The sequence below is a fragment of the Leiobunum rupestre genome, chromosome 5, assembly GCF_980474605.1.
Source record: "Leiobunum rupestre chromosome 5, qqLeiRupe1.1.hap1, whole genome shotgun sequence".
Lineage (NCBI taxonomy): Eukaryota > Metazoa > Arthropoda > Arachnida > Opiliones > Sclerosomatidae > Leiobunum > Leiobunum rupestre.
Window position 1 is genome coordinate 12,343,630 of NC_143388.1, and position 24,785 is coordinate 12,368,414.

A 24,785-nucleotide genomic window follows, 5' to 3' on the forward strand; every position below is an offset into this window, starting at 1 on the left:
AAGTGGTGGCGCTGTTAGTACCTGATACGCCGAAACAGTAGTTAATGAGCTTCTTAAATTGGCCGCTACGTGTCACTTATAAATAAGCCGATGTACAAATTAATTATACAGAATAGTGTATTAATAATGTTAAACTTTTATATTTAGGACCAAATTTAAAATTTTCTTTTTACAATTAAGTTGAATTTCATACAAACTACATTGTAATAAAAGATCATCAATATTAATAATCGAAATTAGTAAAGAGAAATTAAACTATTTGGTTTTTATTATCGTCTTAGTCACAGCCCAATTTGTAATTTATTTTTTCTTTTGTAAATTAGCTAATTTTTTCTTTTGTCTCTGTTCCCTAACTGTCTTCAATAACTGCCTTTTGGACATCTTCAATCGTTTTAGGGTGAAAGGATTTTGTTTCATTTTGATTTTCTTGTCAGCTTCTTGTACGCATTTCGACACTTCTTGCAGGGCGTCATTGTACTGGTCCGTCAATTCCTTAATTTCGGCGTAGGGTAGCAGCAGTTGGGGTATGTCTTGTTTTTCTATTTTTTTCAGCAAATATTTGAATAATTTCAAATCCTTTTGGGACGTTATCATCGTTATAGCCGTACCCAGTTTGCCAGCTCTTGCGGTTCTGCCAATTCTGTGAATGTACGTCTCGGGATATTTGGGACGGTCGTAATTGAAGACGTAATCGACGTCCTCGAAGTCAATTCCCCTGGCCATTCCATCCGTGCAAACTAAGATATCAACTTCCTTTCTTTGAAACCTTTTGAAAATCGCCGATCTTTTGTCGGGTAAGAGATGCGAGGAAATTTCTCCGACTTTCACGTCTCCCATTTTCTGAAGAAATAGGCACAGACGATGAGTACTTTCGTTGGAATCCGTAAAGCACAAGACATTCAGGAACTTAAAACGGGTTAGCATGAACCAAACGACGAGTGGTTTAATAACGTCGTCACACAGAACTATGTGCTCAGTCAGTTCTTTAGGCGTGCGGTATCGTCCAGTGAAATCACCTTTCTGTTTAGTCACCATTCCATTTTCACTATGGCCGACTGTCGTAAATAATTTGGGATTAAATAGAGAAAGTTTTTGCAGTTTGTAGGGATCGTGTGATAAGGTCGCAGAGTACAAAAGTTTCTGACAGTTAATATTTAATTTTCGTATAACACATGGAGTTATAACGTTGGTTCCGATACGTTCAAATGGATCGTGGTTGTCACACAAACACACCTCTTGGGAGACATTGCCAAAAATAGCTCGTTCCACAAACTGGAGCCAGTTATGTTCCGTGTCGTCCATCATGCGATCGGCTTCATCAATGATTAGAAATCTTAAATCTTTTAACGAGAATCCAGGAGTGTTGCAAATGTGGTCGATCAATCTCAACGGAGTTGATATCAGAATGTCATAGTTGGGTTTAGCGCCGTTGGTGACACTTTTGCTGAATAACAGTTTTTGTTCCTCTTGGAACGGTTTTCCACCGATAATGCCCACTTTTAGTTCAGTTCCTGAGACGTAACTGCTGAAGACTTGATGAACTTGTTTAGACAATTCTTTAACTGGTAAGACCACAAGAGCTCTAATGCTGCGTGTAAGTCTGCCCTTCAAGGCTTGTATTACTGGTAACACGTAAGCTAGTGTTTTGCCACTGCCTGTCGGAGCTGAAACGCATAAATCAGATTGTCTGTAGTAGAGGGAGGTTGAAAAGGAGTTCAATAGCCAAGGTATAACCATCTTTTGGACTGGAAAGAATGCCTTGATGTTATTTTTCTTCAAATTGGCTATTAGCAAATCATCCAAGCCTCGAAAATCATCTTCTTCGCTGTCACCTTTGAGATCGGTACTTATGACTGTAGGATTGGCCAACCAATCTGGTAGAACTCTTTCAACTTTGATTTGCTGGTCGCTTTTCACTTCTCCTAATACTTCGAACAGGTTATCTTCATTTTTGGGAGAAATTGAGCCTTGTTCCATCTCGTGGCTCTCATCTTTCATGTCTCCTTCGCCATCACTATAGTCCGCATCAGATGCTGGTTCCTCATTTAAACTGCTTTCCTCAGAATCTTCTTCGTAAGGTGATTCATCCATTATTTAAGACTGTTTTCCTGGTTAATTAAATGAACATTATTTAATAAACTGTCACGGAAGTTGGGCCCATTTAAGAATAGGTAGCAGAGTGGGCAACGGACCCCGTGGCGACAAAATAAAAAATGTTGACATTTTTGGTATATCAAATTAGACAAAGATAAATTATGGAAAACGTCAATCGTTAAAAACTCATTTTTGTGGAATAGGTTTTCCTATAAAATAAGGGAGGTCACGTGTAAATATTTACGTCACTACTCACTAGCTATTGAAGATAGAGAGCACACACTGAAGCCCATGATAAAGGTTTTGGAATTTGAAGTCCACATGGGGAGCACGCGTGCCAATGAAGTACTAAAAATCTTAAGCTCGTTATGTGGAAAAAAACAATTTATACTTGTATCTTATTTTATAGAAATACCAATTAGGAATTTCAGTTTAGGCATAACGACAGAAAAACAAGAGGTAAAAACGCGTGTTGCAGCACCACGTGTATGATCAACGTGTTCCAAATAAACCTTGGTTATCTCTTTAGACACCCAGACAAATAAGAAAAATTTACCTTGAACAGTATCCCTATAATGAAAGATAGTAGCGTAAGCCTTTATTTGAACATAAAAAATTAAAATTAAACACTACCCCAGACATTTATCAACAAATACCATATGAAACAGAATCCGAACTACGTGACTACGTCTTAGACGAATCGTCTGCTTGTAGATTTATAATTCTACCGAATTCAAAGTTCAGACTCGAGAGTGAGAAAGAGCATAGTGACATCTATGTTGGCCAAATTTGTAAAATAAAATAAATCAAATAATCGGAAGATAACGTAAAGGGTTAAAATACAAATAATTAAATCAAAGAAACTAAAATAGATTATTTGAATTTATAAGAAAAAAAAACAATAAAACTTAAACTCAAAATTTCACAAATAGATGGCGATAGTGCATCGCAGATATTTAGGGTCGCCTCTTATTTTCCTCCTTCGGCTGGAGATTCCCGCTTCGAGCGTGGCGCCTCTGGAGGGAGAAAGTGTTCCTATATTCCTAGCGGCGGCGTGTGGCTGTGCGGTACAAAATGTTCGAAGGAGGAGGCGAGGCGCGGCAATTTTTCAGCAGTGGCTGCACGTGTTGATCAACCGATTTTTTATTTTTCACTGAGACTTTATCCAGTTTTGAGTTTAGCCGTCTCGGAAATTGTAGGTGAGGAACACACCGAACCAGTTTGGAAGAAATTACTTAACTTGGAAAATCTATAACTCTAAGACTCGTGTAAATGTGGTTAGTGAAGTACGCGACGCAAAAATTTAAGCTAAAATAACGGATTCAAGATGTGACGGATACGATAGTAAATAACCATGTTTTAAACGAGATAAATTACGAACATGGCCGGTAGGTTAGAAAGTATCGAAGTGGTATTAAAAGGAGGGTCACCGTGGGGGTTTTCTATCCAAGGAGGACTGGACAGTGGCTCGCAACTCAAGATTTCTAATGTAAGTTTAAAAGTAATCGTACAAAAATACTTTGCCCCGTGAAATCTAATTTAATTGACAATATCTGTGTAAATATGAATTAATGTTATTATTAATAATATTATATAATAAAAATAGTTATGTGACAGTAAATTGTCTTCCCTTTCAAATTGTCAGAACAAATTTGGACTGGTTTATAGTAATCGTATTTTCTTACAAATATGTTTTAGGTATAGGATTAAATTTATTTTAAATCAAATCGTCCCGTAACATGAAGTCTGTTTGAACCTAGTTGAAACAAGTTTTTAAATTGTTTTAAATCTCTTCTGTAGACTGTAGTACCTTTTCTAGACTTGTAAAAAAGGGAGAAATGATTTTGGCGTGTAATTATCACAGAGACAAGTCCGTGGGCCGTGTAAGGGCTGGCCCGAGGGGCAATTTTGAGAACTCCGTGACACCCAAACGACGTAAAAAGTAGAGAAAATTTACTTTTTTCTTTGACCTTGAAGATTCCCAGGCCTATTTCGAGCGTCGAATGCATCACTAATTTCAACTGCCAGAAGGCTGAATGTAAAAATTCCAATCCAGTTTTTTTAACATTTAATTAATTAAATGAGAGTACTAGACTATGGTTTTTTTTTAAATATATAAATTTGTGGCCTATTTTTCGTCCATAATTGAGGGTGGTTAAGTTGTCTCAATATTTGGTCTAAGAAACGGTTGTTAGATAAACCGAGCGGTAAGACAGTCTCAGATAATCTGTACACCGAGTTCGTGCATTTAGCACTGTTAACGGTACATATTTTCAAGAGTTCGCGAGTTCCATTTAGCACTGTTAAAGGTACGGCAGTGTACACCAAGTTCGCAGTAATGGCAGTGTGACGTCATGGCACGTCACCCATGCTTTTCCCTATCGATAAAAAATCGCGACCAAAATGGCGACCATGGCCAAAGCTACGGAGTGCCATTACTCTATAAACAAATCTTACCAGCATGATAGGCGTACAAACAAATTATTTACAATTTTCTTCCATTGAAATTGTAATTCACTTACTTTGTTGAACGTTTAAATTTTCCCTTAATGTCTAATTTGTACTTGGGGAGAGTAAATGAGCATGCCTTATTCGTAATAAGTATCTCGTTTGACTCGTTTAGCCGCACGACTAGCAGCAGCTGCTCGCGAATGATTATTTGTAAAAATCCGTGTAACTCGGGTCGTATTTTGTCAAAGTTATTTGCAATTTTCGACGCCGGCCACTGACTGCGCCTCTTTCGGCCAAAAAACCGTTGAGTTTGTTCGCCCTCTGTTGGCCGGGGGGACCATGAGGGGTCAATCCTGGGAAGGGGAGATTCGTCTTCTTAGCGAGGCGGGGGGTGCAAGGCCGAGCGGGGAGCGGTTGAAGGTCACGTTGGTAACCTGTTTGGTTCACAATTTTCCCTCTTTTACCGTCTGCATTAGACAGGTAGTTGGAAACCAACAAAAAATGAAGAAAAAGTTCCTTTTAAAATTTTTAAATTTAAATTAAAGCGCTTTTTCGTTGAGTTATTAGCGATCTGTAGCTAGGTGACTTCTTTAAGATGATCGCAAAAGTAACCTTAGGATTGTTACTAATTTGATCCTTTTGGAATGAGATTTATCGGCCAAACGCATTATTTGTTGCGTCCAAGAAAGAACAGAAATTTTAAAGTCATGGTTAAAAGAGTAACTTAAATATCTGGATTTGACTAATCCACAAATCTGTATAGTGGATATAAAATTACCACAAATCCCTATAGCTGACCACAAACGTCTACAGCGATAAAATAAGAACAAATGTCTACAGCGATAAAATAAGAACAAATGTCTACAGCGATAAAATATCAACAAATGTCTACAGCGATAAAATATCAACAAATATCTACAGCGATAAAATAACAACAAATGTCTACAGCGATAAAATATCAACAAATGTCTACAGCGATAAAATAACAACAAATGTCTACAGCGATAAAATAACAACAAATGTCTACAGCGATAAAATAACAACAAATGTCTACAGCGATAAAATAACAACAAATGTCTACAGCGATAAAATAACAAAAAATGTCTACAGCGATAAAATAACAAAAAATGTCTACAGCGATAAAATAACAACAAATGTCTACAGCGATAAAATAACAACAAATGTCTACAGCGATAAAATAACAACAAATGTCTACAGCGATTAAATAACAACAAATGTCTACAGCAATAAAATAACAACAAATGTCTACAGCGATAAAATAACAACAAATGTCTACAGCGATAAAATAACAACAAATGTCTACAGCGATAAAATAACAAAAAATGTCTACAGCGATAAAATAACAAAAAATGTCTACAGCGATAAAATAACAAAAAATGTCTACAGCGATAAAATAACAAAAAATGTCTACAGCGATAAAATAACAAAAAATGTCTACAGCGATAAAATAACAACAAATGTCTACAGCGATAAAATAACAACAAATGTCTACAGCGATAAAATAACAACAAATGTCTACAGCGATAAAATAACAACAAATGTCTACAGCGATAAAATAACAACAAATGTCTACAGCGATAAAATAACAACAAATGTCTATAGCCGTAAAATAACCACAAATCTATATAGCCATAAAATAACCACATCTATATAGCCGTAAAACAACCACAAATCTATATAGCCGTAAAACAACCACAAATCTATATAGCCGTAAAACAACCACAAATCTATATAGCCGTAAAACAACCACAAATATATATAGCCATAAAATAACCACAAATATATATAGCCATAAAATAACCACAAATATATATAGCCATAAAATAACCACAAATATATATAGCCATAAAACAACCACAAATCTATATAGCCCTAAAACAACCACAAATCTATATAGCCCTAAAACAACCACAAATCTATATAGCCCTAAAACAACCACAAATCTATATAGCCTTAAAACAACCACAAATCTATATAGCCATAAAACAACCACAAATCTATATAGCCATAAAACAACCACAAATCTATATAGCCATAAAATAACCACAAATCTGTGTAGCCATAAAATAACCACAAATCTGTGTAGCCATAAAATAACCACAAATCTGTGTAGCCATAAAACAACCACAAATCTATATAGCCATAAAACAACCACAAATCTGTGTAGCCCTAAAATAACCACAAATCTGTGTAGCCATAAAATAACCACAAATCTGTGTAGCCATAAAATAACCACAAATCTGTGTAGCCATAAAATAACCACAAATCTATATAGCCATAAAATAACCACAAATCTATATAGCCCTAAAACAACCACAAATCTATATAGCCATAAAATAACCACAAATCTATATAGCCATAAAATAACCACAAATCTATATAGCCATAAAATAACCACAAATCTATATAGCCATAAAACAACCACAAATCTATATAGCCATAAAACAACCACAAATCTATATAGCCCTAAAATAACCACAAATCTATATAGCCCTAAAATAACCACAAATCTGTATAGCCATAAATTAACCACAAGCTATATTTCTATAACAAAATCGCATATCAACAGGTTAAAAAATTGGAAAACGAATAACCTCTAATATTAATTTAAACTCGTTCCTTGGAATCTTAGGTTTTTCGTGGCACGACAGCATGTCATCTAAAAATGTTTTAAATATATTCCTAATTATTATTAGATCGCCGAGATATTTCGATGCAGGCAATGTAAAAATCGCCCTATGCATTATTAATGAACGTAAATTAAGAATCCCATCTTAGAGTTTTTTTTTCTAAGATGACGATGATAGGCGAAAATAGTTAAGCTCCTGTCAAAAGTAAACTTTTTTACGTCTTCTACAAATGTTTCAAATGAATGACCGGTTTTCTTGTTTTTTTCTCGCTCAATTCATAAGAAATGGGGGTGGTCAATTAACGTGCTTATATTCTCGATTTTTCTAAAGCTATTAACTTTGGATAATTTGGTGCTTGAAATGCTTGGCATCGCGAAATTTTTCATATTATTTACCCCGTGTTTAAATATCTGTCAATGTTGATATGGTTCAAGTTTCATTTTAAATGGAAGGCGCCCTGTTATAATCTAGTTTAAATTTCCCCGAGCCCTTTGTAATGTTTCAGTAATGATAGTGTTTTCGTCATGATATTATTACGTTTTCTTCGACGCATTTTACGTAAAAGGTGACTAAAAATCGTGGAGAGTTTAGTGGCTTATTAAATAAACAACTTCTTTTGTGACCTTCAGTCTATATTCATTTGCTTTAAGATTACTTTAAATTTGCTTAGAAAATTAAAATTCTGTGTTAAGATATTTTTGTGATGAATAAAGGAAACTAAGATTTAAATAAAGCAGTGTTCCTAAAAAGCCACCTTTTTGGAGAAAATTCCAGGCCAGTGGCAAATAGTGGAAAGTTGGTCGAAAGTGGAAAATAGTGGCTAATAAAGAAAAATTGCATTTCAATGCTTAAAAAAGTAATTGGAAATAAATTTTTAAGAAGTTTTTTGTAAAAATGTCTTAGTTTACACTGAACTTACAATGTTAGAATTAATTATTCCACAGATTATTCTATTGTTAATCAGATTCTGACAATTCCTATGCATATATATTTGCCTTAAGTAGCCCCAAATCTGAAAGGACATCGCACTTCTTCTATGGGATTTGGCTTTCGACAGATGTTTTTCAAATTGAAACATGTTGTTACGCTTGATCAAAGGAGCGAAATTGTCCATTACCATTTTTATCTAGCTCCTATAGTTTGTCCAGTATCACTGGTCGAAAGTGGACAAAACTTATAGTCTATTTGTTAAAAAGATTCACGGCCCATCGGTTAGCGTTCTACGTTCGCGCGTCGCTAGTCCGGGCTCACTATCAATAGAGTTTTCTTGCCAAGATTTTTACACCTCTACTTCATTATTTCTTTTCTCGCAAATAATAATTCGATGAATTTTAGTACATGGAATTATTTTTTATTCAATATTTTATGAGCATTAATAAAATAAAACATACCATAAAAGAAATACTTAAGAAATCAGCATATATATAATTAACCGTTTCGTTAAATCCCACATTCAACACTCGCCTATAGGAAAGAAACAGTCACACCATAATCAATCAAACACTTATTTATCGATTATAGTCACACCGTCGGTTAAAGTCACGGTCACACGACAGTTAAAACTCAATATTTAACTATTTATTTACTTTGTTCGTTCATCGTGCGATCAGAACGAAACCAAATCCGACGCTCAGTCTGTTTTGGGAAGCATCCCGAATCTTGGCAAGAAAACTCTTTTGATAGTGAGCCCGGACTAGCGACGCGCGAACGTAGAACGCTAACCGATGGGCCGTGAATTCTTTTAACAAATAGACTATACTAAGTTTTGTCCACTTTTGACCGCTGATACTGGACAAACTAAAGGAGGTATGGAAAAATGGCAATGGACAATTTTGCTCCATTGAGCAAGCTTAACAACATGTTTCAATTTGTAAAAATTCGGTCGAAAGCCAAATCCCATAGAAGAAGTGCGATGTCCTTTCTGTGTTCAAATAGTTTATATTATTATTTTATAAATTTCTGTGCTAAAAATATTTATTGGCCACTTTTGTCCAGGCCGGAATTTTCCACCATTTTCCGCAATATTGTCCACCTGCCATTTTCCACCTCGGAACACTGAAATTAAGTCATTAAAAAATTATTGGTTTAAACCCTAGTGATTTTAAGAACGTTATTGGTTTAAACCCTAGTGATTTTAAGAACGTTATTGGTTTAAATCCTAGTGATTTTAAGAACGTTATTGGTTTAAATCCTAGTGATTTTAAGAACGTTATTGGTTTAAATCCTAGTGATTTTAAGAACGTTATTGGTTTAAATCCTAGTGATTTTAAGAACGTTATTGGTTTAAATCCTAGTGATTTTAAGAACGTTATTGGTTTAAATCCTAGTGATTTTAAGAACGTTATTGGTTTAAATCCTAGTGATTTTAAGAACGTTATTGGTTTAAATCCTAGTGATTTTAAGAACGTTATTGGTTTAAATCCTAGTGATTTAAAAGTAATTGGTTTAAATCCAAGTGATTTAAAAGTAATTGGTTTAAATCCAAGTGATTTAAAAGTAATTGGTTTAAATCCAAGTGATTTAAAAGTAATTGGTTTAAATCCAAGTGATTTAAAAGTAATTGGTTTAAATCCAAGTGATTTAAAAGTAATTGGTTTAAATCCAAGTGATTTAAAAGTAATTGGTTTAAATCCAAGTGATTTAAAAGTAATTGGTTTAAATCCAAGTGATTTAAAAGTAATTGGTTTAAATCCAAGTGATTTAAAAGTAATTGGTTTAAATCCAAGTGATTTAAAAGTAATTGGTTTAAATCCAAGTGATTTAAAAGTAATTGGTTTAAATCCAAGTGATTTAAAAGTAATTGGTTTAAATCCAAGTGATTTAAAAGTAATTGGTTTAAATCCAAGTGATTTAAAAGTAATTGGTTTAAATCCAAGTGATTTAAAAGTAATTGGTTTAAATCCAAGTGATTTAAAAGTAATTGGTTTAAATCCAAGTGATTTAAAAGTAATTGGTTTAAATCCAAGTGATTTAAAAGTAATTGGTTTAAATCCAAGTGATTTAAAAGTAATTGGTTTAAATCCAAGTGATTTAAAAGTAATTGGTTTAAATCCAAGTGATTTAAAAGTAATTGGTTTAAATCCAAGTGATTTAAAAGTAATTGGTTTAAATCCAAGTGATTTAAAAGTAATTGGTTTAAATCCAAGTGATTTAAAAGTAATTGGTTTAAATCCAAGTGATTTAAAAAAGTAATTGGTTTAAATCCAAGTGATTTAAAAAAGTAATTGGTTTAAATCCAAGTGATTTAAAAAAGTAATTGGTTTAAATCCAAGTGATTTAAAAAAGTAATTGGTTTAAATCCAAGTGATTTAAAAAGGTCATTGGCTTAAATCCAATTGATTTTAAAAAGGTCATTGGCTTAAATCCAATTGATTTTAAAAAGGTCATTGGCTTAAATCCAATTGATTTTAAAAAGGTCATTGGCTTAAATCCAATTGATTTTAAAAAGGTCATTGGCTTAAATCCAATTGATTTTTTATAACGGTAATTGGCTTAAATCCAATTGATTTTTTAAAAAAAGTTATTTATTTAAACCAATTGATTTTTTTTAAAAAATTATTTATTTAAACCAATTGAATTTTTAAAAAAAGTAATTTATTTATTTAAACCAATTGAATTTTTAAAAAAAGTAATTTATTTAAATCATCTATTATACTTCATGTATTTTTGAAAATGTACCAACGCAGCAATGTCGATTCTGAGCAAACTCATGTAAATTTAATTTATATTAATATTTAAATTTAAGCTCATTTTATGCCCTCAAATAATTAAAACCTTAAAATATGTATATAATTAAAAGAAAATTAATGAAATTTTAATCAAATATATAGGTTTTTTTTCCAATTTTTAATAAACATTTAAAGAACGAATAAAACCGTATTAAGATGTATAAATTTTGATTAAACTCAATTGTTTGTGGCGAGTGGATACATCTCAATTGATGTCGATGTTTTTTCTTCATTATTCTTGTTTTTCGAGATATATCAGGATTGTTCTACTTGAAGTTACTATATCAATATAATAATATAAATTAAATGTAAATACCGAGGGGTAGGTCACTTCCTTGATTAACGACGCACCCCTCAAAAGATTAAATCCGATTTAATCGTGATTATTTTGATAATTTAAATTAATCACGATTAAGTTGATTAAATCACGTTTAATCATGATTAGAATGTTTAAATCTGATTTAATCAGGATTAAATGATTAAATCGTGATTAAAATGATTAAATCAGATTACAATGATTAAATCTAATTACAATGATTAAATCTAATTAAAAAGATTAGATCATGATTAGAATTATTTAATCTCGTTTAAATGATTAAATCCTGATTAAAAAGATTAGATCATGATTAGAATGATTAAATCTCGTTTAGATCGTGATTAGATTTTTTAAACCTGATTAGATTTTTTAATCTTGATTACCCTGATTTAATCACGATTACCCTGATTTAATCACGATTACCCTGATTTAATCATTTTGCTATGATTTAATCATTTTGCTATGATTTAATCATTTTGCTATGATTTAATCATTTTGCTATGATTTAATCATTTTGCTATGATTTAATCATTTTGCTATGATTTAATCATTTTGCTATGATTTAATCATTTTGCTATGATTTAATCATTTTGCTATGATTTAATCATTTTGCTATGATTTAATCATTTTGCTATGATTTAATCATTTTGCTATGATTTAATCATTTTGCTATGATTTAATCATTTTGCTATGATTTAATCATTTTGCTATGATTTAATCATTTTGCTATGATTTAATCATTTTGCTATGATTTAATCATTTTGCTATGATTTAATCATTTTGCTATGATTTAATCATTTTGCTATGATTTAATCATTTTGCTATGATTTAATCATTTTGCTATGATTTAATCATTTTGCTATGATTTAATCATTTTGCTATGATTTAATCATTTTGCTATGATTTAATCATTTTGCTATGATTTAATCATTTTGCTATGATTTAATCATTTTGCTATGATTTAATCATTTTGCTATGATTTAATCATTTTGCTATGATTTAATCATTTTGCTATGATTTAATCATTTTGCTATGATTTAATCATTTTGCTATGATTTAATCATTTTGCTATGATTTAATCATTTTGCTATGATTTAATCATTTTGCTATGATTTAATCATTTTGCTATGATTTAATCATTTTGCTATGATTTAATCATTTTGCTATGATTTAATCATTTTGCTATGATTTAATCATTTTGCTATGATTTAATCATTTTGCTATGATTTAATCATTTTGCTATGATTTAATCATTTTGCTATGATTTAATCATTTTGCTATGATTTAATCATTTTGCTATGATTTAATCATTTTGCTATGATTTAATCATTTTGCTATGATTTAATCATTTTGCTATGATTTAATCATTTTGCTATGATTTAATCATTTTGCTATGATTTAATCATTTTGCTATGATTTAATCATTTTGCTATGATTTAATCATTTTGCTATGATTTAATCATTTTGCTATGATTTAATCATTTTGCTATGATTTAATCATTTTGCTATGATTTAATCATTTTGCTATGATTTAATCATTTTGCTATGATTTAATCATTTTGCTATGATTTAATCATTTTGCTATGATTTAATCATTTTGCTATGATTTAATCATTTTGCTATGATTTAATCATTTTGCTATGATTTAATCATTTTGCTATGATTTAATCATTTTGCTATGATTTAATCATTTTGCTATGATTTAATCATTTTGCTATGATTTAATCATTTTGCTATGATTTAATCATTTTGCTATGATTTAATCATTTTGCTATGATTTAATCATTTTGCTATGATTTAATCATTTTGCTATGATTTAATCATTTTGCTATGATTTAATCATTTTGCTATGATTTAATCATTTTGCTATGATTTAATCATTTTGCTATGATTTAATCATTTTGCTATGATTTAATCATTTTGCTATGATTTAATCATTTTGCTATGATTTAATCATTTTGCTATGATTTAATCATTTTGCTATGATTTAATCATTTTGCTATGATTTAATCATTTTGCTATGATTTAATCATTTTGCTATGATTTAATCATTTTGCTATGATTTAATCATTTTGCTATGATTTAATCATTTTGCTATGATTTAATCATTTTGCTATGATTTAATCATTTTGCTATGATTTAATCATTTTGCTATGATTTAATCATTTTGCTATGATTTAATCATTTTGCTATGATTTAATCATTTTGCTATGATTTAATCATTTTGCTATGATTTAATCATTTTGCTATGATTTAATCATTTTGCTATGATTTAATCATTTTGCTATGATTTAATCATTTTGCTATGATTTAATCATTTTGCTATGATTTAATCATTTTGCTATGATTTAATCATTTTGCTATGATTTAATCATTTTGCTATGATTTAATCATTTTGCTATGATTTAATCATTTTGCTATGATTTAATCATTTTGCTATGATTTAATCATTTTGCTATGATTTAATCATTTTGCTATGATTTAATCATTTTGCTATGATTTAATCATTTTGCTATGATTTAATCATTTTGCTATGATTTAATCATTTTGCTATGATTTAATCATTTTGCTATGATTTAATCATTTTGCTATGATTTAATCATTTTGCTATGATTTAATCATTTTGCTATGATTTAATCATTTTGCTATGATTTAATCATTTTGCTATGATTTAATCATTTTGCTATGATTTAATCATTTTGCTATGATTTAATCATTTTGCTATGATTTAATCATTTTGCTATGATTTAATCATTTTGCTATGATTTAATCATTTTGCTATGATTTAATCATTTTGCTATGATTTAATCATTTTGCTATGATTTAATCATTTTGCTATGATTTAATCATTTTGCTATGATTTAATCATTTTGCTATGATTTAATCATTTTGCTATGATTTAATCATTTTGCTATGATTTAATCATTTTGCTATGATTTAATCATTTTGCTATGATTTAATCATTTTGCTATGATTTAATCATTTTGCTATGATTTAATCATTTTGCTATGATTTAATCATTTTGCTATGATTTAATCATTTTGCTATGATTTAATCATTTTGCTATGATTTAATCATTTTGCTATGATTTAATCATTTTGCTATGATTTAATCATTTTGCTATGATTTAATCATTTTGCTATGATTTAATCATTTTGCTATGATTTAATCATTTTGCTATGATTTAATCATTTTGCTATGATTTAATCATTTTGCTATGATTAAGACGCACCCAAAATGGAAGTGACCTGCCCCTCGGTAAATACCAACCAATTTAAAAACATTTTAGGAATTCATATTAAGTTATTATTCCAATAATTTAATTATCTTTATTTGTGATGAATATGAACCTTTCATGAAAAACTTAAAATGAGATACAGAGAAATTAAGGTTTACTGTTTTATTGACTTATGATAGAGCTATGTTTCCTCTCATTTCCTGATGGCGACTAATTGGTAATAAAGTAACTGAGTTTCCGGTTCGTAATTCAAGGTCAATTAACTGGTAAAATTCAATATTTAGAAGACAATAGTATTGCGGCAACATTCGGGCGCTCTCCTCACTCCTATTTATTGTAACTGACAATTGTCTAGTGTGATTGCTCAAACCTTGGTTAACTCGTTTATTTCTAAACTTTCGGTATTACAGTCCATTTAATTCAAATCCTGGAGAAAACGCGTGGAGTCGTGGTTATATATTTTCTCGATTCACAGTGATTTAAGCGAGAGAATGGTGCTAACAATAAGGGGGGTGGACACCCGTTGCTGCAACGTGATGACGTCATAAGGAGAGCGCCAACGGGAGAATGGCGGCTTACTAAAAGGGTTGTGGACACCCGTTGCTGCAACGTGATGACGTCATAAGGAGAGCGCCAACAGGAGAATGGCGGCTTACTAAAAGGGGGGTGGACACCCGTTGCTGCAACGTGATGACGTCATAAGAAGAGCGCCAACGGGAGAATGGGGGCTAACGAAAACGGGGTTGACACCCGTTGCTGCAACGTGATGACGTCATAAGGAGAATGCCAACGGGGGAATGAGGGATAACAAAAAGGGGGCTGATACCCGTTGCGGAAACGTGATGACGTCATAAGATGAGTGCCAATGGGAGAATGGGGGATAACAAAAAAGGGGTTGACACCCGTTCTTGCAAACGTGGGGGGGGGATTTCTACAAGGGGGTTGACGCCGGATATTTTTTGGTTGAGTGGAATGCAGCGTTATGACGTCAAAGGACCACTTTTTGTCAGCCCCCATTCTCGCGCTGATATCTAACAACACGTCTCCTTACTTTTCCTCCATGTTCAAACGTAATATTAACGCTGCTCCACGTATAAAAGTAAGCTTTTTGGTCTAAACCAGTGCCCGCTCTTTGATTGTATATCTCTCTGTTAATTAGCTGCTCTAACTGGACATTAAGCGAGCGTTCTCGGTTACGCGTGACCTGTCAAGTGTAAATCCTAAAACTAATAACGTTGTGCCTGTTATTTTTCTTGATACCCAAATCTGCTTAAATTTACTTTCGCCGGTGGGTGAAGTCAGCGAGAATGCTAACTATAAATTTTATTTTTCAAACAACGGCAGATGGTAGAAATTCTTAGTATTCTCGCGAGAATATCCCGTACTTCTTACGAACTTGACACATCCCAAGCGTAGTTGAATTTTTTTTCCGCCTAGATTTTTGTGAATTGTAAATTTGAGTACTTACTGTGGAGCGCTGGTGTTTTATCATAATCATTAGTACGCTTTGGGGAGGGTCCATGTACGTAAACTGTAACCTCTACAAGGAAACTTGGGTGATATTTTTAGATTTTGAAAACAGTAGTAATTGACTTACCTCACGGAATGGGGGTACAGAAATTGGTCTATTGTAAGAATCTTATTTTCTTCATAAAGTTCGTAAAACTTTAAATTGTAAGAAAAAATATTAATGTTTATTTTTGGTCCTGTTAAAAAAATTAATATCTTCTGTTTGAATTTCGCGGTCTGCTAAGTCGCTTGGTGCCATCTATGGGCGCGAAAAATAAATTTTTATTTTATGATATATATTTTTCTTAGCTAAATTATATAAAAATTAAATATTTTTTTCACCCGAGAACTAATGCATTTGTTTTCTGTAAATAAATAAATAAACAAACAAAGCAATATATAATCGATTAATGTCGTTTAAAAGTGAAACAAAATCGTTTATTCTTCATAATATATTCTTACTTAGATAATAGGAAGTTAATCTTTATAATAATATTTTCTTCGAAAATATAAATTTATTCTTTATAATAATATATTATCACTTAGGAAATAGGAAGTTAATCTTTATAATAAGATATTCTTACTTGGAAAATAGATAGTTATTCTTTATAATAATATATTCTTACTTAGAAAATTATTCTCTAAAATAACATACTTAATTTACCGTTATTATTATTTTTTAAATTATTTGCATATCGCAATATCTTAAACATGTCGAAATATTTTGGAGGTTAATTGGGTGTACTTCTCATTTCGTAAATTATGCACGAACAAAAAGCAAATAAAAATATTTTTACCTCATAACGACCATTGTGTTCATTTTAACCTTTATTTGGAAGTAGATTCTTCAGATTAATAAGAAACTTATTTTATACGAGCATAAATAAAATTAAATTCAACTTGGGCAAACATTGTGCTTGTTTATATAACATCTTCGGCGGTTACTAGACTATTTACTTAGAAATTCATTTCTGGGCTTGTTGCGAGAAACGAGCAGACTTCCTGTAAAGATACGCCGAAATTATGACTCTAGAAACCAAGACAAAAACAATTTCACTTTAGCAAAATCCGATAACGGTAAAATAGTTGACAAATAAAAATGGCGCGTAGTTTAAAAACACTTAAACTTAACAATGGGCAATTTGAGATGACCTTTATGCCCAAATAAACTGGTTTTTCCAACGGTTTTTTTAAATATTTTGTTGGTATATTTTTCTGAGATTGAACGTCGAGTTAATTTGCATTGAAAAGTATCATAACGCAACCCATTGCGGGCCAAGTTTGATGGACATCTTTTACCTTTTGAATTTTAATAAGCTTCACAATGATTTTGTTTCGCTGGAAACAAAGAAAATATTTTAATAAGAATCATGTAAGTTCACCAATTTTTGCGCGTTGTGAAAGTTGATCGTGATAAATCGTTACACGCTTCTCCCAGCTGTAATTTGTGTTAAAAAATATTGTTTTTTCACCTAGTGTTGACTAAGGGGATTTATCTGTTAATCTAACCTTTTCTACAATACTTGCTAATGGCGTGGGCGTTGTAATATGCAACACGACCTCCTTATTTAAACGAAAATTGGGAAGAAAATATTTAAATCTTAGTTCGACGATTTTAAGCTAGATGGCGGTAGCGCATCGTGCTTCTACAACGTTTCGGTTAGAGCCGCTATTAATTTGTCCATGATTTCGACAACCACGACTATTTGCTTGGTTGTTAATGTTATCTCTCTAGACTCTAGCTTATCAGTTTTTAATTATTGGTTTATATATTTATTTATATATATATTTATTGATTTATTATAGAAATATATGGAAATAGATTTAATTAATGTATTTCTTATTTTGTGAAAACTAACCGTACTTCAGCAACTCAACCATGCATTACTGGTCTAAGGTTATTGGCTTGAAACATGTTACTTTGCAGGTGCTGGGAACACTTTTCAAAATACTTTTTGGTAGACAAAATAGTGCAAGACGAAATACATAATATACTATGATTGTCTGATTCAAATAAATTTGATTTAAATCAAGTGATATTTATAAAATCATGGATTTAAATCAAGTGATGTTTATAAAATCATGGATTTAAATCAAGTGATGTTTATAAAATCATGGATTTAAATCAAGTGATGTTTATAAAATCATGGATTTAAATCAAGTGATGTTTATAAAATCATGGATTTAAATCAAGTGATGTTTATAAAATCATGGATTTAAATCAAGTGATGTTTATAAAATCATGGATTTAAATCAAGTGATGTTTATAAAATCATGGATTTAAATCAAGTGATGTTTATAAAATCATGGATTTAAATCAAGTGATGTTTATAAAATCATGGATTTAAATCAAGTGATGTTTATAAAATCATGGATTTAAATCAAGTGATGTTTATAAAATCATGGATTTAAATCAAGTGATGTTTATAAAATCATGGATTTAAATCAAGTGATGTTTATAAAATCATGGATTTAAATCAAGTGATGTTTATAAAATCATGGATTTAAATCAAGTGATGTTTATAAAATCATGGATTTAAATCAAGTGATGTTTATAAAATCATGGATTTAAATCAAGTGATGTTTATAAAATCATGGATTTAAATCAAGTGATGTTTATAAAATCATGGATTTAAATCAAGTGATGTTTATAAAATCATGGATTTAAATCAAGTGATGTTTATAAAATCATGGATTTAAATCAAGTGATGTTTATAAAATCATGGATTTAAATCAAGTGATGTTTATAAAATCATGGATTTAAATCAAGTGATGTTTATAAAATCATGGATTTAAATCAAGTGATGTTTATAAAATCATGGATTTAAATCAAGTGATGTTTATAAAATCATGGATTTAAATCAAGTGATGTTTATAAAATCATGGATTTAAATCAAGTGATGTTTATAAAATCATGGATTTAAATCAAGTGATGTTTATAAAATCATGGATTTAAATCAAGTGATGTTTATAAAATCATGGATTTAAATCAAGTGATGTTTATAAAATCATGGATTTAAATCAAGTGATGTTTAGAAAATCATGGATTTAAATCAAGTGATGTTTAGAAAATCATGGATTTAAATCAAGTGATGTTTAGAAAATCATGGATTTAAATCAAGTGATGTTTAGAAAATCATGGATTTAAATCAAGTGATGTTTAGAAAATCATGGATTTAAATCAAGTGATGTTTACAAAATCATGGATTTAAATCAAGTGATGTTTACAAAATCATGGATTTAAATCAAGTGATGTTTACAAAATCATGGATTTAAATCAAGTGATGTTTACAAAATCATGGATTTAAATCAAGTGATGTTTACAAAATCATGGATTTAAATCAAGTGATGTTTACAAAATCATGGATTTAAATCAAGTGATGTTTACAAAATCATGGATTTAAATCAAGTGATGTTTACAAAATCATGGATTTAAATCAAGTGATGTTTACAAAATCATGGATTTAAATCAAGTGATGTTTACAAAATCATGGATTTAAATCAAGTGATGTTTACAAAATCATGGATTTAAATCAAGTGATGTTTACAAAATCATGGATTTAAATCAAGCGATGTTTACAAAATCATTGATTTAAATCAAGCGATGTTTACAAAATCATTGATTTAAATCAAGCGATATTTACAAAATCATTGATTTAAATCAAGTGATATTTACAAAATCATTGATTTAAATCAAGTGATATTTACAAAATCATTGATTTAAATCAAGTGATATTTACAAAATCATTGATTTAAATCAAGTGATATTTACAAAATCATTGATTTAAATCAAGTGATATTTACAAAATCATTGATTTAAATCAAGTGATATTTACAAAATCATTGATTTAAATCAAGTGATATTTACAAAATCATTGATTTAAATCAAGTGATATTTACAAAATCATTGATTTAAAACAAGTGATATTTACAAAATCATTGATTTAAATCAAGTGATATTTACAAAATCATTGATTTAAATCAAGTGATATTTACAAAATCATTGATTTAAAACAAGTGATATTTACAAAATCATTGATTTAAAACAAGTGATATTTACAAAATCATTGATTTAAATCAAGTGATATTTACAAAATCATTGATTTAAATCAAGTGATATTTACAAAATCATTGATTTAAATCAAGTGATATTTACAAAATCATTGATTTAAATCAAGTGATATTTACAAAATCATTGATTTAAATCAAGTGATATTTACAAAATCATTGATTTAAATCAAGTGATATTTACAAAATCATTGATTTAAATCAAGTGATATTTACAAAATCATTGATTTAAATCAAGTGATATTTACAAAATCATTGATTTAAATCAAGTGATATTTATAAAATCATTGATTTAAATCAAGTGATATTTATAAAATCATTGATTTAATTTACATATTGTACTAGGTTAATTAAATTAAATGTATTAAAGTAGGTTATCTCGAAATCCGTTTTAAATAAATTTAAAAAATTCAGATTAAAAAAATAAAACAATCAACTACCCTATCATCAGGCAAAATATGGGTTTATAAGTACTTTAATTAATTAATTTTTACATTTCACTTCGTTAGAGAGAGTAATACACTCTGTACATTGTGAGTCGTGCACGATGCTTAGATTGGCGATTTCTTAGAAATAAATTCGCATTGAAAAGTACCTACAAACAATTTAAATGGTTTAGAAGGTTAATTATCCTCTTAGAAGTATTTCATCGGGAATTTATATTATATTATATTTTATTATATCGTCTCAATATAGTCTCAACATAATTCCTATAAAATCCTATATTTTCAAAAATGTTCTACAACATCCTATATTTTTAGCAAAATCCCCAAAAACTCGTATTATATCCTATAATTTTGATATTTTGCCCATTTCAAATCCCGCGGCTCAGTTAAATTGCGAGATTTAGTTAAGATAAATTACTATACAAATTCATACTAGTCTATACTTTTGTTATTGTCAACACGGTTAGCTACTAGTCAGTGGCGTAGCTGATGGTCCGCAGGGCCCGCGGTGCGGGGGGCGGGGGCCTCGAGCTTCGGGGGGGGGGGGCGGGGGCTCTGAGTTCTCAGCTACGCCACTGCTACTAGTATATTTTTGTGATCAAATGGTTAAATAGTTTCTATTTTTTAAGTGAATATCAAAGATTTATTTCACTAAATATATATTTGGTTTTTAAATGCATACAGTTAGTAATTGAAATAGCATATATGGTCCTATAAAATCCTATAATTTTGAAAAAATTGTCTTATAAAGTCCTATATTTTTAGAAATGTTATCATATTTTGCCTATAAAAATATTGAAGATTTGAGGTGAGCCAAATATGTAAGCAACTCGATTTCGTAGTACCCCAAAATATTTTCCAAAAATGCTTCAATGCATTAGCTCAAAATATCTTATAATATTTTTACTTCTATACATTTCACAATTTTTGAAGTGACAATCAAAGATTTATTTCACTAAATATAGATTTGACTTTTAAATGCATGAACTTGGTATATTAAATAGCATATATGGTCCTATAAATTCCTATAACTTTGGAAAAAATTTCAAATAAAATCCTATAATTTTGGAAAAATAGTCAAATAAAATCCTATAATTTTGGAAAAATAGTCAAATAAAATCCTATAATTTTGGTAAAATAGTCAAATGAAATCCTATAATTTTGGAAAAATAGTCATAAAGTCCTATATTTTTAGAAATATAAATCCTATTTTGCCTATAAATAAACACCGTCTTGGCACTAGAATAGTAATTATATGTTTAGTTTTGAGAGAATAACTCCAATTAAATCAAATATCCCACTTGTATTTCATCCTTATTTTAATCTGGGATCTTGAAAATAATTAAAGCGGTTATTAAATCTGTTACATTTACCGTAACCCGATATATATTTTGAAACGCAGTATTTCTAGCTTATGACATTCCAGGAGTGTATTTTGGGGAAAAGTGAAATCGAATACACTTTCGGAGGCACACTGAATTTTTTAAAAAATATTTTCTGTTTTCTCATTAGGTGGAAATCGGTGGTAAGGCCGAAGGGCAACTGCAAGAGAGGGACCTGCTGTTGGAAATTAACGGAGTGCGCTGTCATCGGCAATCTGAGGCCCTTGAATTGATCGAGTCAGCTTTTCGGACGCTAACTGTCACCATCTGGAGGTAAGCGAGAGCTCTCTTGGCCCGTCACATTTCACCCCTGTCTGCCCACTTCTTTATATCAGTCGAAAATGTAAAATGGAGGCCACTTTTTATTTTATGCAACGCCTAAAGATACCGGAGTATATATATTCTATTAACTGGTACCACCCATTTTATTCCTCTTTTTAAATTTTGCCGTATTTTATCATCGCCATATACAGGGTGTTTCGAAAGGTTATGCAAAAGTTTGAAGGAGTTGTAGGGGGTGAGTTGAGAAGTATGCCTGTTTTTTCCCCATTTTCCTACGATGAGTGAAAAGAGCGCCAGAGAGCTTCAAAGTGTGGCCTCCTGGAAGTAGGCTGCAACAAGCGCAAAATCAAACGGCAGTAGAACTGTTCTCATCAAAGTGGCATGCTCGTGAAGGGGGTAGCTTTTATTTAAATTGTTCCTATATAAATATTTATATCTAGATATTTTTAAAGTCACTTTCCATTTTATACAGTCGTCTTTCCAGGGTTGTTCAAAATGCATTTTGAAAATGCAAAATACCATTTTGAGTTAGAAAAAGTATTTTTGCATTTGGAGTTAGAAAAAGTATTTTTGCATTGGGAGTTAGAAAAAGTATTTTTGCATTGGGAGTTAGAAAAAGTATTTTTGCATTGGGAGTTAGAAAAAGTATTTTTGCATTGGGAGTTAGAAAAAGTATTTTTGCATTGGGAGTTAGAAAAAGTATTTTTGCATTGGGAGTTAGAAAAAGTATTTTTGCGTTTGGAGTTAGAAAAAGTATTTTTGCGTTTGGAGTTAGAAAAAGTATTTTTGCGTTTGGAGTTAGAAAAAGTATTTTTGCATTTGGAGTTAGAAAAAGTATTTTTGCATTTGGAGTTAGAAAAAGTATTTTTGCATTTGGAGTTAGAAAAAGTATTTTTGCATTTGGAGTTAGAAAAAGTATTTTTGCATTTGGAGTTAGAAAAAGTATTTTTGCATTTGGAGTTAGAAAAAGTATTTTTGCATTTGGAGTTAGAAAAAGTATTTTTGCATTTGGAGTTAGAAAAAGTATTTTTGCATTTGGAGTTAGAAAAAGTACTTTTGCATTTGGAGTTAGAAAAAGTACTTTTGCATTTGGAGTTAGAAAAGGTATTTTTGCATTTGGTTTCTGAAGTCATTTTGAGATTCAAAGTCCCGTACGCCAAATTTGAAGATGGTTTGTTTGGGTTAACTTCGAAGTAGACGCACTGACGCCATCTATGGGGCCTTGAAAATATGAAATGCGAAGAGCAAGGGCGATCGAAGGATGTTGAGCCGACGAAAAAAGAGCGAATAAAAGCTAGACTTCGTATATTTTCCGTAATAGGGCGAAATCTTTGCGAAACCTTCCCATAAAAATCAAAAATTGTTTATTTTTTCGCTGTCGGTAAACATGAAAGGTAGAAAATTGTTTGGAGAAAATAAAACACGTGTGTTCCGAAAGGCCACAAAGCTTACGTCCCTTTTCATTATTATTAAGCGAAGGAGATCCGATAGATGGGGGTGTTAGGGCGGCCGGAGTTGCCACTTTTCTCCGATAGGTGATGAGGAAAGCCTCGAGTAACCTGACACCTCAGACACAGTCAAATAGTTTCGACTATCGGTAAACTTTACCTTCTCACTGCCTAAAATCATAGCGTGGCGTAACTTGAGAAACCCGCTTAAACCACCTCGCCCTTATTTAGTCAAGTGCGGCCCCCGCTCGAAGTTAGATGACCCCCCCCGACATGACTACGAGTTAGATAATAGGCATTTTTTATACATAATAAATGTTGAAAGTTCTTTATGTTAAACTGAGTTTCCACGGTCTAACAGCGCATGCGCAGTGGGGGTTTGCGCGATTCGAAACTTTTTCTGATTTCTGACCAGCATTGCAACGCCCTGATGGGGTCCCGGACAGATTTTGAAGGCTAGACTGGTATATTTCTATCCAGGTGGCTTTAGTTAGTTACAACGCTTGAACTGCAATTGCGTTAACCTTTTGACTTACAAAATACCTCTTGTGTATCATATTTTTTCACGAAACTTAAAACAGAGAATCATTTAGCGTAATTGGCCTTCAAAATATATTTCAAGGATGTACTGCATACGGATTTAGGGTCGTATGCTTCTTTGAAATCATTTTTGAGGCTTTGATAAATTATAACCCTGTACAAGTTACACCCTAATTAACATAATTAACCTAATTAACCATAAGTATGTCAGAAGAGTTAGTGGAATAATACGTCATATTTTCTAAATAGTGCTTCTTTGTGCTAACATCGTGATACGTAAGCGCTAATATTGAATTTTACACAGTGGCGGACTGGGCATAGAGTGAACCTGCCCGATGGCAGGTGGGCCCCACGGACCGTTCATGAAGTGGGCTCCTCAAACATGATAGTGTTATAGTTGTTAAAGCTGGGGCCCTTTGTCTTCTGGCAGCCCAAAATATTAGACCCAGTCCGCCACTGATTTTACACTTTGAGCTAGGAGCAACAAACACAAGGAGAACGCAGCTAGCCTTTAAACACGCTAACGCAGTGTTGTGTACAAATATCATTGGACGAGCCTTTACGCTGAACGTTTTACGGAAAGGGGGAAGACAATTTCTGAATTTTCCCCTTCCGACGGCAGCAGGCGCTAA

At 31.1% G+C, this 24,785-nt stretch overlaps 2 protein-coding genes across 5 annotated transcripts in view; one reads left to right on the forward strand and one right to left on the reverse strand.

Annotated features, from left to right (window-relative positions):
• Positions 1–192: 192 nt before the first annotated feature.
• Positions 193–24,785, reverse strand: part of Dbp73D (putative ATP-dependent RNA helicase Dbp73D) — a 54,406-nt gene continuing 29,813 nt past the window's right edge. Inside the window, exons 1-3 of one of the 4 annotated variants that reach the window (XM_090175038.1) lie at positions 4,584–4,796; positions 4,052–4,126; positions 193–2,108 (exon numbers count right to left, since the gene is read on the reverse strand). In XM_090175038.1, coding sequence (XP_090031164.1) covers positions 301–2,091 — 1,791 coding nt within the window. In that variant the 5' untranslated portion in view covers positions 2,092–2,108; positions 4,052–4,126; positions 4,584–4,796 and the 3' untranslated portion in view covers positions 193–300. Of the gene's footprint in view, positions 2,109–2,350; positions 2,474–2,650; positions 2,762–4,051; positions 4,127–4,583; positions 4,797–24,785 lie in introns of those variants that run through there. The other 3 variants (XM_090175037.1, XM_090175039.1, XM_090175040.1) reach the window with 3 other exon arrangements.
• Positions 3,203–24,785, forward strand: part of Shrm (shroom) — a 311,815-nt gene continuing 290,232 nt past the window's right edge. Inside the window, exons 1-2 of the mRNA XM_090175035.1 lie at positions 3,203–3,583; positions 22,014–22,156. Coding sequence (XP_090031161.1) covers positions 3,476–3,583; positions 22,014–22,156 — 251 coding nt within the window. The 5' untranslated portion in view covers positions 3,203–3,475. The remainder of the gene's footprint in view (positions 3,584–22,013; positions 22,157–24,785) is intronic.